The 14,414-nt window shown below is 37.8% G+C and overlaps 1 protein-coding gene across 3 annotated transcripts; it reads left to right on the forward strand.

The window, feature by feature from the left end:
• Positions 1-4,610: 4,610 nt before the first annotated feature.
• On the forward strand, positions 4,611-8,384 carry LOC122001540 (transcription factor bHLH18-like). 3 transcript variants are annotated; one of them, XM_042556377.1, is made up of 5 exons: positions 4,611-4,825; positions 5,498-5,573; positions 5,663-6,211; positions 7,680-8,078; positions 8,147-8,384. In XM_042556377.1, exons 2-5 carry the CDS (start codon positions 5,532-5,534, stop codon positions 8,219-8,221), a joined length of 1,065 nt encoding a protein of 354 aa, XP_042412311.1. In that variant the 5' UTR covers positions 4,611-4,825; positions 5,498-5,531; the 3' UTR covers positions 8,222-8,384. The 3 variants fall into 3 exon arrangements, with proteins under 3 accessions (XP_042412311.1, XP_042412469.1, XP_042412389.1); XM_042556535.1 differs by having other exon boundaries at positions 4,820-4,923; XM_042556455.1 differs by lacking the exon at positions 4,611-4,825 and adding an exon at positions 4,882-4,927.
• The last annotated feature ends 6,030 nt before the right edge of the window (positions 8,385-14,414 follow it).

Raw genomic sequence — 14,414 nt, forward strand, 5'->3', positions numbered from 1 at the left:
GATCACTAGGAGTAGGTCATGGATTACTTACCTAAGAGGCAAATACCAAATAAATTCCGGAGTTATGCATATAATGTAGGTATTGATTCAAGTTTTTGCTGGGTATTCAAACGACAAGCACGAGATCAAGATGAGAAACGATCAGAGTTATTCACCCCTCTAGCTCGTATGTGTCATAACACTTAGCTAGGAATAAATTTGTAACAATCAACCTTCTATGAATCTTCTTGTCCGATAAAAGGAAAATGAGAATTGCTCAAAGGGAGCATCCAAAGTTTGGAATTACCCAAAAGGCATCCCGAAGTTTGAAAATACCCAAAAGGCATACCTTTTTCCCATTTAACCTCTATGCCAAATCTTACTTTTTCCCCTTTATCTCTTCTCTTTTCTCTTTCTTATGCATGCATCCTCTCCACTCTTTCCGCTTTTCTCTCTCATTTGATTGTATTGAGAACTATTGTGGTACTATTTTTAAAAATTAGTGCCACAACTTAATTACATTAGCACCGCCGATGGTGCTGGTTTGCACTATCATGGGCTTAGTCTGATTTAGATCAGGTCCAACGTGGGACTAATTTCTCGAAGACCAAGATCACATTCTAGTTGATTCTTCTAATAATATTTTAACGCCTCCGAAGATACCTAAATAATTAATGGATGACAACATTGAACTTTTTACCGCCTTGGAAAATCATATAGGATCTGAAATAGGTCGAATTAGACCTATCTAATTATATTAGTGGATTTTGATCAAAATCTAAGTAATATACCTAAACTTGTCTGATTAGACCTATATTAGGTCCTATAAATTTTTAAGGCTGTAAGGAGTCCAACGATGCACTCCATTGCTTATTTCGACCTCTCTAAAAGTGTTAAACTATTATTGGAAAATTTGCTAGAACATGGTTTTGGTCTCTAGGAAATCAGACCCAAGTTGAGCTTGATTTGAATCTAACCAAGCCCATGATAGTGCTGATTCAAATTCTCCAGGCTTGGTCTGATTTAAATTAGGCCCAAACGTGGACTCGATTTCCCGAAGACCAAGATCACATTCTAGTTGATTTTTTTCAATAATATTTTAACACCTATGGAGAAGTCTAAAATAAGTAGTGGAGGGTATCATTAGACTCCTTGCAGTCTCAGAAATTTACAGGACCTGAAATGGATCCAATCAGATCTATCTAGGTCCATTAATGAGTTTTGATCGTGTTAAAAATATTGCTGAAAGAATTAGTTAGAACGTGATCTTGGTCTCCGAAAAATCAAGCTCATGTTGGGCCTAATCTAAAAATCAGACTAGGCTCATAATAGTACTGATTCAAATCTTTCGGGCTTGGTCTAATTTAGATCAAGCCCAGCGTGGGCCTAATTTCTGGAGACCAGGACCACATTTTAACTAATTCTTTCAATAATTTTTTAATATCTTTATAGAGATCGAAATAAACAATAGAGGGCATTGTTGGACTCTTTGTAGCCTGAGAAATCCATAGGATATGAAATGGATGCAATCAAAATTGAATTAGTTTAGTTCCAACAGTGGATTTCGATCAAAATTCATCGATGGACCTACACAAGTCCAATTGGATCCATTTCAGATCCTATGAGTTTCTAAAACTGTAAGGAGTCTAACAGTACCCTCCATTGCTTATTTCAACCTCTCTAAAGGTGTTAAAATATTATTGAAAAAAAAAACATCTAGAATGTGGTCCTGGTCTTGGGGAAATCAAGCTCACGCTGGGCCTAATCTAAATTAGACTAGACTTGTGGTAGTACTGATTCAGATCCTCTGAAGAAAAAGGTAATGTAATTAAGGTATGGTGCTGATTTTTAAAAATCAACATCACTTATTGCATGCATGCAAAAAAGAGAGAAGAGGCCCCTACTGGCATGACGTAGTGGTTAAGGCATAGCGGAACTAAAGGGAGTGTCATGGTTCAATCCTCTATTAGGACATATGCTAGCGCTAAATTTAGTGGAAAAACTTGGGGTGGGCAGTCGTGGGCTGAAGTACTCATGAGTGGAAAAAACCCACAAGTTTACCTTCACGAGTAAAGTACTATTTGGGTGTTGGATGGTCTTACAAGAACTGAGAAGACCACATTGGTCCACTGCCAATAACTTATTGTAGCACTTCCGTGATTTATCCTGGGAATTAATGAAAAATTTTCATGGAACCAAATTGATCAGGATGAATTGAGTTGTCTAATGGACGCCAGGGTAATAAAAAAATGGTTACATGCATAAAAGTCAGGAAAGAGAAAATTAAAAAAATCAATTTAATAGAGGGATAAAACAGGAAAAAGATAAACTTGTAGGTGTTTCAAACTTTGGTTGCGCCTTTGGGCAATTTCCGAAAGAAAAAAGTGAAGAGAAGCCTCAATTTACGTATGTCTTAATTGTGACAATAAGTTTTAAATTTAAATCTAATTAAACCAAATAAAAATCTGCTGTTTTTGGAAACAAAGTGATGATCAAGGAGACAAATGAGAATGATGTGGCTGGCTAATTAATGCATCTTTAATTAATCTTATAAACAATTCAAACATATATATCCATGAAATAATTATTTCAAAACACTTGCAAACCGATCAAGAACCACTATATCCAACAAGCTAACCACCAAGATATGTATATGTTATGTGTATCCACTGTAAACCCCAATAGGTTAAGAAGAGGAAAGGACAAACAAACAAAAAATACAAGTAAATCCCTATTCAATTCTGCTATACCTACAAAGGACAAAGAAAGTATGAATCTAAAAATCTGTACTAGATTTTATTGGTGATTTTGGAATATAATTATTTCAGCTAGCTAATACTAGTTTGGTTGAACGATCATGGTGGAAAAGATCAAGTTAGATTTGTAAGGATCAACCAATACCTACAAAATTTAGCTTTAGCACGGATAGGAAAGAATCCATGGATATGTATAACCCTCATATGGTTGGGTTTACATCCACTTCCATCTCTATCAAGTTAGGTCAAGGCTTGGATTATTGCGAAACCAAAAGCAAAACCAAAAATAGAGTCACATACTTTTTCTTTTCTTTGAATAAAAGGGCAATAATCTACATTGCTTTTCAATAAGATATGAAAATGATACATGGGAATAAGGCTGAAATATCATTCTCAACATAATGATCACCTTAAGATATCAACTTTGGTTAATTTTCAACGGATGTAAAATGTTTTATTATGTTTTAATCTTTTTCGTGTAAAAAGTCATTGTACTAGGACAAATGTCCTTGTGATTTATCCTCTTCTTAAAAATATGTGATCGTCATATCGTTAAAGTGACGATTTCACTTTTTACTCCAACCTTAAGATATTGACTTTGAATCGAAAGATCAATCAAATACATTATTATTATACTTTTCATATAACAAAATCACTAATACGGTATGATTAGGTGTTCATTCTATTTTGACAAAAATAATTTTTTTCATCAATACATATATTTTCTCTAGAGCAAGTGTATGTATATCATCATCAATTAAAACATACTTATAATGTATGTACATATGCTACAACAACAATAAAGCAATATGTTACAACAACAATAATAGCAATATTCTTATATTATTAAGTATGGTCGATTATATGAATTCTTTTATACTATTAGATTCTATTTTTTACTATGCCATTATTTATATTTAATAAATTTTATTTTATTGTTGCCATTTTTATTTTTTTTTCCTTTTCCTTTTGAGTTCAATGTTTATATTTATAATAATTTTACATCATTTAACTAAACATTTATTACATTTAAATTCATATTTGTATCATCTTAAATAAGGGCAGAGCCACAATCAAAGCTACCCGGGCTGTAACCCGAGGGCATGATGATGTTTAGAAAGGAAAAAACTCTAAATTTATTAGGGGAGAAAGAAAAAACACATAAGCACGTAGGTCGGCTCTGCCATTGATCTTAAATGAACCTTTTGAAGTTTTTTCTACATAATTATAATTTTCTATACAATGTTCTCATTTCACATCCATTTTATACTATCTTCATTTCAAAGACTATCATCTTTTGTTCGTCTGCTGGAGTTATGAGCTAAATAAAAATTAAAATTAAAATTAAAATTGGAATTGAGCTTCTAAAAGAGCTCGTAGGGGGTTTGAATCTCGACATAGACAAGATAAATGTCTCTCTCATGTGTCAATCACTATTCTAAAGATTAGTAGTCATCCGTAATTTACCTTCTCCGTATTGATCTAGACAAATTATTGAGGACGTTAGAGACTAGTATAATCATCTTTTTTTCTCCCACCTTGTTGGGGACCCTACAAGAGGGTGAACAATCAAGGTCCTAGACAAGAAAGGATTAAATTATAGTTAAAAAAAAACAAAAAATAAAAAGGGATTTGGTTGGAGGAGGGGTTCGGGTTAGGAGAGTTTCAAGTAAATCCATGGCGTCATCTCCACCCTCCGAGATGGCGCGCGCGCGCGGGGGATCCGACAGCCGCATCCCGCTCGTGAATCCACACGCACGTCATGCGCCTATTTATTTATGCGGCGGTAACAGTGATGATATTTTTGACGGTGAAGTGGCGTGCGCAGAGAGGAGAAAACCACACACAACATTTAATTTAATCGACATTAAATCTCAAGGAAACCCAACGATGTGGATTGTGGAGTGGAAGGAGACGGCAGGCAAGTAAGCGAGAGAATGAGATCCAGAGAGACAGAGCGAAGACCAACCTTCGTTCCACATCACCAACCACAAATTAATCAAAGCCGGCTGGCCCCCTCCTTATAAATCGTCCACAGTCTCCTCCGTCTCCATTTCAACCAGGGCTTAATTCTCTTAATCTTCGTTGAGGTAACCAATAGCTTTCTTCTCTTTTGATCTCTCGGGCAATTTTTAATTTGGCCTTTAATTTCCTTGTGATCGAGAAGAAGAAGAAGAAGATGCAATTTGTAGGTTAAGTAGATTTGAGTAATAAGTAACGCTTCTAGGTTTTGATGTATTCTGACAATTAACAAGATAAAGGGCCAAGCTTGGATTAATTGACTGCCTATCGAGTTTCTTCATCTTCTTCTTCTCTTTGATCATGTTTAATTTTTAGTTTAATTCTGCGAAGATTAATTTGGAATATATTTTCTTCGCACGTCTCTATTGTTATTTGCTGCTTAATTAAATTCCAGCGATTTTAAGTGTCAGATCCTCGATCGGTTCATTAAGTTTGCTTATCCTGATTTATCCATGATCGATCTAAATCTGCGATATTCTTCAATTTCTTTCGGTGCTGAGAATTGAAGATTTAGTTAACAATCCCTAAATGACTAATATCATCTGCAACTCCAGCTTTTATTTCTTGATCCTTAAATCTACAAGACCACCTGATCATATTGTTTGTTTGATGATTATACTTCACTGGAATTTTTTTCCTATTTGATGTATATTGATTTATATCTTCACCGGTAAAATAAATCGAGTAATAATCTCTCAAAAATATGATCTGTAATTAATAACTTTTTTTCTCTACTGCAGATCTGTATAGAATTGTAAGTCGTAAAAGGGATCGATGGATCACACATCAGGAGCTCAATGGCCATTACCACACGAAGTAATAATGAGCAGTTGTTTATATTTTTTTGTTATTATTAAGTGTTGCAGAGAAATTTAATAATTTTTTTTTAAAAAAAAAACAAACAGGAAAGTGGCGGCGCCGGCGATCTTTCCTTCATGTACCACGAAGCGGCCGCCGCCGAACTAAATTCTCTGGAACATTACTTCACCGTCAACCAAATTATGGAATCACTCGTCGAGGAGCTGCAACACGACCCTCTTCTCCCCTCGGTCCCCGCTAATAATCACAGTTACAATACGGCCGCCGCCAATTGCTTCCACGCCGGCAACACCTTGAACATATCCTTCGCCGGGACAGCGTCGGCCGCCGGGAGTGCGAGAGCGCAACAGGAGACCGTGGAGAGTAACCCACAAGCTTCCTCCGGCGTGCTCTCGTTCGGGAACCACCACCAGGACGTCGACGCGCCGATGAGTTTGTTCTCGACGTGGAGAAATAGTAGTAGCAGCGGCGAGGGGATGAGGACGTTGAGCTTCCAATTGCCGGAGAAGAGGGCGTCGGCGAGTCGGCCGCCGTCGGCCAGCGCGCAAGACCACGTCATCGCGGAGAGGAAGCGGCGGGAGCGGCTCAATCAGCAGTTCATAGCTCTCTCCACCATCATCCCTGGATTGAAGAAGGTTCGTTCCTCCTCTGCTCATCTCTTCTTCTTCCTCTTCCTTTAATTTCCTGAATATATCAATCCGAATTATATATATTTTTACTATAATTTTTATCAGAAATTTAATCAGGTATATATGCATTGATAATATTTGTATGAATATATAAAAAAAAAACTAAAACAAGAACAAACTAAGTATGCAACAACTTGGTATATATCCTTAATTCATCGTAAGTTTCCTCGGATGAGTTTAGTGATTAGCACATGAGGTGTTGTCATGCATAATGAGGTCTGAGGTTTGAATCTTGGTAAATACCTCTCTTATGTGTTAGTCACTATTCCAAAGGCTAGTAGCCACTTATGATTTACCTCCTCCGTGTTGGCCCTGAGACGGGTTGGCGGGGGCGAGCGTATTTACCTTTTGCCACAATTAATTCATCGTAAAAAGGTTAGTAATCGTTTGTGATTTACTTCTTTCATATTGGTCATGGAACATTAAAAACGAACGTATTTATTTTTTACCACCATTAATTCATCATAAAAAGAAGTCTATGAAAAAGTTTAAAAGAGTACGTTAGAGTATAATTTAGTTATATGCCTATATTTATGAGCATATGCAAATATCTATCTGAAGAAACAATGATTGAAGTTTAGAAACATATTCATCATAAGAATTTGAATTTTTTGTATTGATATTTGATGATGCTGATAATAATGTCAAAGCCTGTGAGGATAGAACTTTACTGCTTAATCTCACACCTTTAAATAAGGATTCTTAAAATATTGTGAAAAGAGAGCTCAATTTAATGTAGCCATATTAAGATAAGACTAAGGAGAAGAGCTTAATCATCTATTTTCCACTTAAGCTTTCTTTAAGATGCCCTCTCAAGTTAATTATCTTTAGAGATGAGATCCAAATTGAAAAGGAAGTCTTAGCATAATGATAAAGTTATTATACCTAAAGGTCTCGGATTTAAATCACTAAAAATCTCTTGTAAAATAAGGTAAGATTGACAATAGATCATTATAAAACTTCATGTTAATAAGAGGTTAATAAAAGTTTTGTACACTAGACTATCCTTTATAAAGTCCAAATCAAGATAGGACATAAAATTTTATCATATTTTTCGACAATAACATGGAAACAATCCCATAAGTTACTTGTCATTTGATAGAAAAATTACTTTGGTTTTATGTGAAACTTTATTTCTTATATATTTTGAAATAGCATAGAAGAAAAAGAGCAAATATTTTATTCTTGTCCTTATAATTTATTAGTGAAGAAAAAAAAATTATGGTTCATAATTTATTTAATTAAAAAGTGAATGAGCTACATAATATGTTTTAACTAGGAGATCTCCATACATATATATTTAAGATAATAATAATTTAATTTTTTATATTACTTGGTGAAACTCATTCACTAATTAAAAAAAATCAGTGGTTTAATTATGTTTGATAATGATAAATCTCGTTGATGGGCGCAGACGGACAAGGCTTCGCTGCTTGGGGACGCCATCAGCTACATCAAGCAGCTCGAGGACAAAGTGAAGAACCTCGAAGAGAAAGCTTCCGAGAAGACCGTGGAATCTACCATCCTCCTCAAGAAGCCACCCACCGCCGGCGACGCCACCTCCTCCGTCAACCCTCCTCCTCCTCCTCCTCACAATGACTTGGACGACGAGGAGGATGAAGCTGCCTTGATATTCCCCAAGATCACGGCTTCCCTCAACGGCAACTCCATCCTGGTGAGGATCCAATGCGAGAAGAGGAAAGGCTTGTTCGTGAAGGTGCTGTCGGAGATCGAGAAGCACCGCCTCTCTGTCGTCAACACCAGCGTCATGCCCTTCGCTTCCTCCTCCCTCAACATCACCATCACTGCACAGGCAAGCCCTTCAAATTAATACACTAAATAAAACTCTAGAAGAGTCACTAATCTCTTATATCCATCCAGATCGAAGAGGGATTCTCCATGGCGATTAAGGATCTGGTGAAGGATTTAGATTCAGCTCTCAGTCAGTTCCTGTGAAGAATACATGACGACGATTAATTGCACTGAGAATCACACTCCATAATTATCACGTAGTTAATATGTAAATAAAAAAATTTATGCATCCGACACGATACTATATATGTCTGTTAGGCGGCTGTTAGCTCTAATTTGAACATTTAATGAGTGTTAATTGACTTAATGGTCGACTTCGGCTACTTGTCAAATTGTCGGCGTTGGAACGATCAATAATAATCCACATAAGACCGCATGCATTTGTTCCCCAGATTTGATGATGCGAATGTTAATGGAATAATCTGCGCGCAGGCGCACGAGATTTTCTATTTAAATTGGTGGCAGCCTGGCAGGAATTGTGCGGACAATTGAGACTGGAGTCAGCGGCGGCGTGAAACACATTTCGGAGGAGAGGGTGGGATGTGCGTGAGATGGACAATGTAACTGATTCGACAGTATGGACTGAAGTTGAATCTCTTGAAATTTTTGTTTAGAGTTCGAGGGGAAAAATTCTTAGGATACCTCGTTATTGAGCGAGTGATTGAAGTTAATTCGAAAAAGGTCTGGGCACTTCGAGATATGAAGACACCTCAAAATTTGAAGGAAGCTAAGAAGTTGGTGGATTGGATAACTGCACTATCCTGATTCATATTCTAGTCTGCGGATAAAGCCCTGCCCTTCTTCAAAGTACTCAGGAGAGCAGCCAAGTTTCAATGGGACGAAGAATGCAGCTAGGCCTTCGAATAATTAAAAAAGCACCTGGAGACCTTATCCTCGCTGTTTAAGCCTATTGCTGAAGAGCTACTCTTGGTTTATCTGTCAGCCACCCCTGAAACCGTGGGGGCGGTATTGGTAAAAGCGCAGGACGATATACAACGGTCAGTGTACTTCTTCAGTCACTTATTAAAAGGGGGCGAGTCCCGATACACATCCTTAGAAAATTTGGTCTACGGATTAGTACTCATGGCTCGTCGTTTAAGACCCTATTTCCTGGCACACCCCATCACAGTATTGACTAACAGCACCATGGGTAAGGCTCTCACTAATGTGGAGGTAGCAGGTCGTCTCATCAAATGAGCTACTGAGTTGGGAGAATATGACATACAATACCAGTCTCGAACCGCAATTAAAACAGAGGCTCAGACAGATTTCCTTACTAAGGTTCAACCTGACTCCGAAGAGACTTAGAAGATCTATGTAGACAGGTCATCTACTCAGCAAGGAAGTGGACTTGGGATCCTCCTGATATCCTCTCAGGAAGACACCCTACAATTGGCTGTTAGGTTAAATTTCAGAGTCACGAATAATGAGGCAGAATATGAAGCACTATTGGCAGGGCTGCAAGCAGCTTGGCATATCGGAGCCTCCCGGGTGGTTGTTTATTCAGATTCTCAGCTTGTAGCTCAACAAGTAGTAGGCAACTTCGAAGCTAACAGTGACAAACTGCAAGTATATCGGGAGGCATATGAGAGGATGAAAGAGGATTTCAAGGAGGTCACGATGACTAAGATTCCCTGATCGGATAATCAAAGAGCTGATGAATTAGTTAAAATGGCCAGCTCTTTGACCACCTGGGTGCTAGACAGGTCGATAGCATAGACCTTTCTAATAGCTTAGATAGACCTGCAGAACAATATTAAGGAGTCGATCGATTGGAGGGCTCCAATGATCATCTATCTTCAGTAGGGTGACCTGCCTGCTGATCCAGAAGAGGCTAGGTTGATCAGGAAAAGAGCTCATATGTATACTCTGATCGGGGACCAGTTGTACAAGCGAGCATTCTCCAGACCGCTACTCAAATGCTTAGGAATAAAAGAGGCGGAGTATGCTTTGCAGGAAGTACATCAAGGATGTTGTGGCAACCATGTAGGAGGAAGGACGTTGGCCCAAAAAATATTACTGGCCGGTATTTTTGGCCTGCTCTGTAGAAAGATGCTCAATGACTGGTGAACACTTACTTATTCTGCCAAAAGCATCAGAACCTGACCCATTAGCCGACTGACATGCTAAAAACCTCAATAGTTTCATGCCCCTTCGACCAATGGGGCATGGATATTATGAGACCATTCTCGATGGCACCAGGTCAGAAATGGTTCTTGCTCGTAGCAATAGAATACTTCTCTAAATGGGTGGAAGCAGAAGTCCTGGCCAGGATTACCGAGGGAGCCGTTATTCAATTCTTATGGAAGAACATCCTCTATCGATTTGGAATATCGCACAAGTTGATTTCAGATAACTGAAGAAATTTCTAAGGCCGCAAGATCTAGGCCCGGTGTCAAGGATTTGGCATAACTCAGGTTTTCACATCCGTAGCTTATCCTCAAAGCAATGGGTAAACTGAGGTCACCAATAGGGAGATAGTCTGAGAGTTAAAAGTCAAGTTGGATCATGTCGGAGGCGATTGGGTGGAAGATCTGCCCAGCATCCTCTGGGCTTATCGCACGACCCCTCGAGAGAGCACAAGACTCACCCCATTTCACTTGGTTTACGACAGTGAGACTGTGGTGCCTATAGAGGTCAGGGTGCCCTCAGTCTGAAGAGTGATATATGACGAAGGAAACACTGAGCGACGTCTTTCAGAGCTGGATTTTATTAGAGAAATTTACGAATGGACAGCTGCCTGCTTAACTGTATATCGGCAAAGGATGCGTCAGAACTACGATAGAAGGGTGATTCCTCGGTTCTTCCAAGAGGGGGACTTAGTGTGGAAGAGGACAAAGCCCATAGGGGAGGTGACCAAATTAGCACCTCAGTGGGACGGTCCTTACAAAGTTGTTAAAAGGTTAGCGTCGGACACCTACTATCTGCAAGACGCTCAGGGTAAGAAGTTAGACCATCCCTGAAGTGCTAACTGTTGGAGTGTATACTGAAAGCCTAAGCTTTGTAAACATTCATTATGAATAAAGAATCACATTTGGTCAAATTGTCTACATTTGTTTGTAGTTGTTCATTTAATTTATATTGTAGATAACATAGTATGTGGTGTCACATACAGAAGATGATGTTATCAGTACCTTATAAATTATAAACAGTAGCTCACGACTAAAATGGAAAGGAACAAACCATTAGAAGGTCGTAGTGTAATTAGGTATTAGTTTATCTTGACTATATAATTACATTAGTACACTCAGAGTGTATTGAGTAGGACCATTAGAGGTCGTTTCTTTTATACTGACTTTATAAAGGAACAAAGACCTCAGTTATTATGGAAGTGGGTGCTCTTAATCCTAATATAATAACAAGCACATATGTTTGATATTTATTTCTTTAATTTATCAATGGGTGAGATTTAGTTCGATGAATCAATAAACCCGATAAGTTGGGAAATGGTATCACTTATAGTGTGTGTTGTTGATTATAGAAGGAAACTGTGTCCTAGAGATACTAGGTTGATAATGTCCCCAAGAGGATCTCATAAGGATTGTCATGTTAAACCCTGTAGGTGGACTTAGTCCGACATGACGATAAGGTTGAGTGGTACTACTCTTGGACTTAGATATTAATTAAATGAGTTGTCAGTAACTCACTTAATTAGTGGACATTCGATATCTTAAACATAGGGAGACTAACACACTCATAATAAGAAGGAGCCCAAAAATGTAATTTGGGATTGGTGCGGTAGTTCAATGATAGTTCTCTAGTGGAATGAATTATCATTGATAAAATTAAGTTGTGTGTTCGGGGCGAACACGGGATGCTTAATTTTATCGGGAGACCAAAACCAATTCCTCCTCTCGGTCCCTATCGTAGTCTCTTATTTATAGAGTTCTATACCCACCTATACCCACCTTCTATACCCACCAATAAGGGGCCGGCCAAGCTAGCTTGGGAACCAAGCTAGGGCCGGCCTAGGTATGATTTTGGGTGGCGGCCCTAGCTTGAACCCAAGCTAGTGGGGGCCGGCCAAATTAAATTAAAAAAGAAATTTAATTTTAATTTTTATTATTATGTGGAAGATATAATTTAAAGAGAATTAAAATTAAAATATCTCTCTTGTAAAAGATCTACAAAAGATTAAAGAAAGAGATTAGATCTCTTTCCTTATTTGTAGATTGGAGAGATGTTTTATTTTCTCTTTAAAATTATTCACATGTTAATAAAATTAAAATTATAGAAATTTCCTTTTATTAACCATGAAGAGATTTTTAAAGAGAAATTTTATTTTTTAAAATTTCCGGAAACAAATTAGGAAGTTTTAATTTGTTGATTGAAACTCTCCTAATTTGCTCCTTTTGATTGTGGCCGGCCATTACAAGTTGATTGGGAAATTTTATTTTATTTTTCTCAATTAATTCATGTCAAGGAAAATTAAGGAAATTTTATTGTAATTAAATTTCCTAATTTGCCTAGGCCAAGGAATATAAAAGAAGGGGTGAGGGTGCCTTCATGAGACACAACATCTATTATTTCTCTCCCTCTTTTGTTCCTTGGTGTGGCCGGCCATCATCTCCTTTTCTTCCTCTTGTGGTGGCCGAACCTCTCCCTCTCCCTTGGAGCTCTTGTGGTGGCCGGATACTACTCGGAGAAGAAGAAGAAGAAGGAGAGAAAGCTAGCATCTCTTGGAGCTTGGTTAGTATTTTGGTTTTCCTCCTTGGTGAAGTTTTTCCTTTGTGGCCGAACCTTGCTTGGAGGAGAAGAAGGTGGTTGGTGGTTTCTCATCTTGGTAGATCGTTGCCCACACAACGTCCGAGGTTAGAAGAGGAATACGGTAGAAGATCAAGAGGTCTTTCTAGAAGGTATAACTAGTAGTTTTTCCTTTTCCGCATCATGCTAGTTATTTATGGAAATAATACCAAATACAAGAGGCTTACGTTCTAGAATTTCGAATATGTTTTTCGAAGTTGTGTTCTTTTGTTTTTCTTTTCCTTGTGATTTGATTGCTCTCTTTGGTTAACCTAAAGTTATTTTAGGAAATTAAATATTATCTTTCTATAAAAGGTTTTGTCTAGTCGGTGGTGGTTGCTCCCATATCCAAGAAGGCCATGTGCCTCGCCACGTCAGTACTGGGAACCAATTATGGAAATTAATATTTAATGGAATTAATAACTTAAGGAGACTTGGGTCGAACGTGTTAAGTTCCGAGGAGATCCAAGTCAAAACCTAAAGAACAAATAGATTAAGTTTTGGATCAAGCGTGTTAAGTTCCATGAGCGATCCAAAATTTAATTTAAAAGAACACATGGTAGCTAGGAAAGGTTCGGACCTTTGTACAAAATTTTTGTGCGATGGAACCTATAGGTTTTCCGAGTAGCAACCAACAATTGGTATCAGAGCTAGGGTTTTGCCTCTGTGTATTTGGTATTTAGTTTAATTATGCACATGTCATACATAATTTAGGCAGGTTAATAGTAGGATGTGCTAACTTTGTGGATGCAGGATCCAACTATTATGACTTTTAGTTATTATGTGTGTGATTGGACCCTTGGACATGTCAAGGGCATTTATATGTGTGTGCATGATTGTATTAAAATACAGCAGGAGCTGTATTTAGTTTTATTAGGATTTTATTTTTGATCTAGATACATGTACATTCCTTTTATGGAATATAGGATCAAAAATGTAAAATTCTATTTATGTCGCGGATCAAATCTTGCAATGCGTGGAACCTTCTAAGGACCAGAGGCGCAGCGGAACTAGGAGCAAGATGGATGCGACAGCTAGACCCGGTAGCGGTGGCCAAATATGGCAGCAGCTTGGGATGACAACACACGGAGGACAAATAGAGATAAAAGCCATAATAGTTGAAAATTAGATTTTCTATTTATTGCTTTTATATTGTGCTATGTGTGAATGTTAGTTTACAAGTTAAGTAGGCTAGCATAGTTAAAATTCCTCATTTATAAATAACTAAGTGGGAGAGGGATTTTTAAGTAAATCCCATGGTCTCCATTACTGGTTTGTAAGTGATGCAAACAAGCTTGCGCGTTGGCTCTGAGTGCCTTCCTCCATAACGGATGAGCTTGTTTACGGATCACTAGAACAGACTTCCATTTTTGGATGACTATAGGAAGTTAATTAAGAGCGTGTGATCTTCCCCAACGGAAGGGGCATAATCTTATTAATGGACTCAGTGTCAAGTAATGGTATACACTTAGACACATCTAAAAGTATCCTCCCCAACGGAGTCACTGCTATTATTTGTGAGACCAAATAATACCAACTATTAATTTTATTTGTCAAAAGTTAGGTTGACAAGATAATAAAATTAATGGGTTAA

The sequence above is a fragment of the Zingiber officinale genome, chromosome 1B (assembly GCF_018446385.1).
Source record: "Zingiber officinale cultivar Zhangliang chromosome 1B, Zo_v1.1, whole genome shotgun sequence".
Taxonomy (NCBI): Eukaryota; Viridiplantae; Streptophyta; class Magnoliopsida; order Zingiberales; family Zingiberaceae; genus Zingiber; species Zingiber officinale.

Bases quoted from the DNA above. Each gene is read 5' to 3' on its own strand.
- LOC122001540 (XM_042556377.1), top strand. From the start codon at position 5,532: ATGGATCACACATCAGGAGCTCAATGGCCATTACCACACGAA. The intron at 6,212-7,679 runs GTTCGTTCCTCC...TGATGGGCGCAG, and splicing joins TCATCCCTGGATTGAAGAAG to ACGGACAAGGCTTCGCTGCT. The intron at 8,079-8,146 runs GCAAGCCCTTCA...ATATCCATCCAG, and splicing joins ACATCACCATCACTGCACAG to ATCGAAGAGGGATTCTCCAT.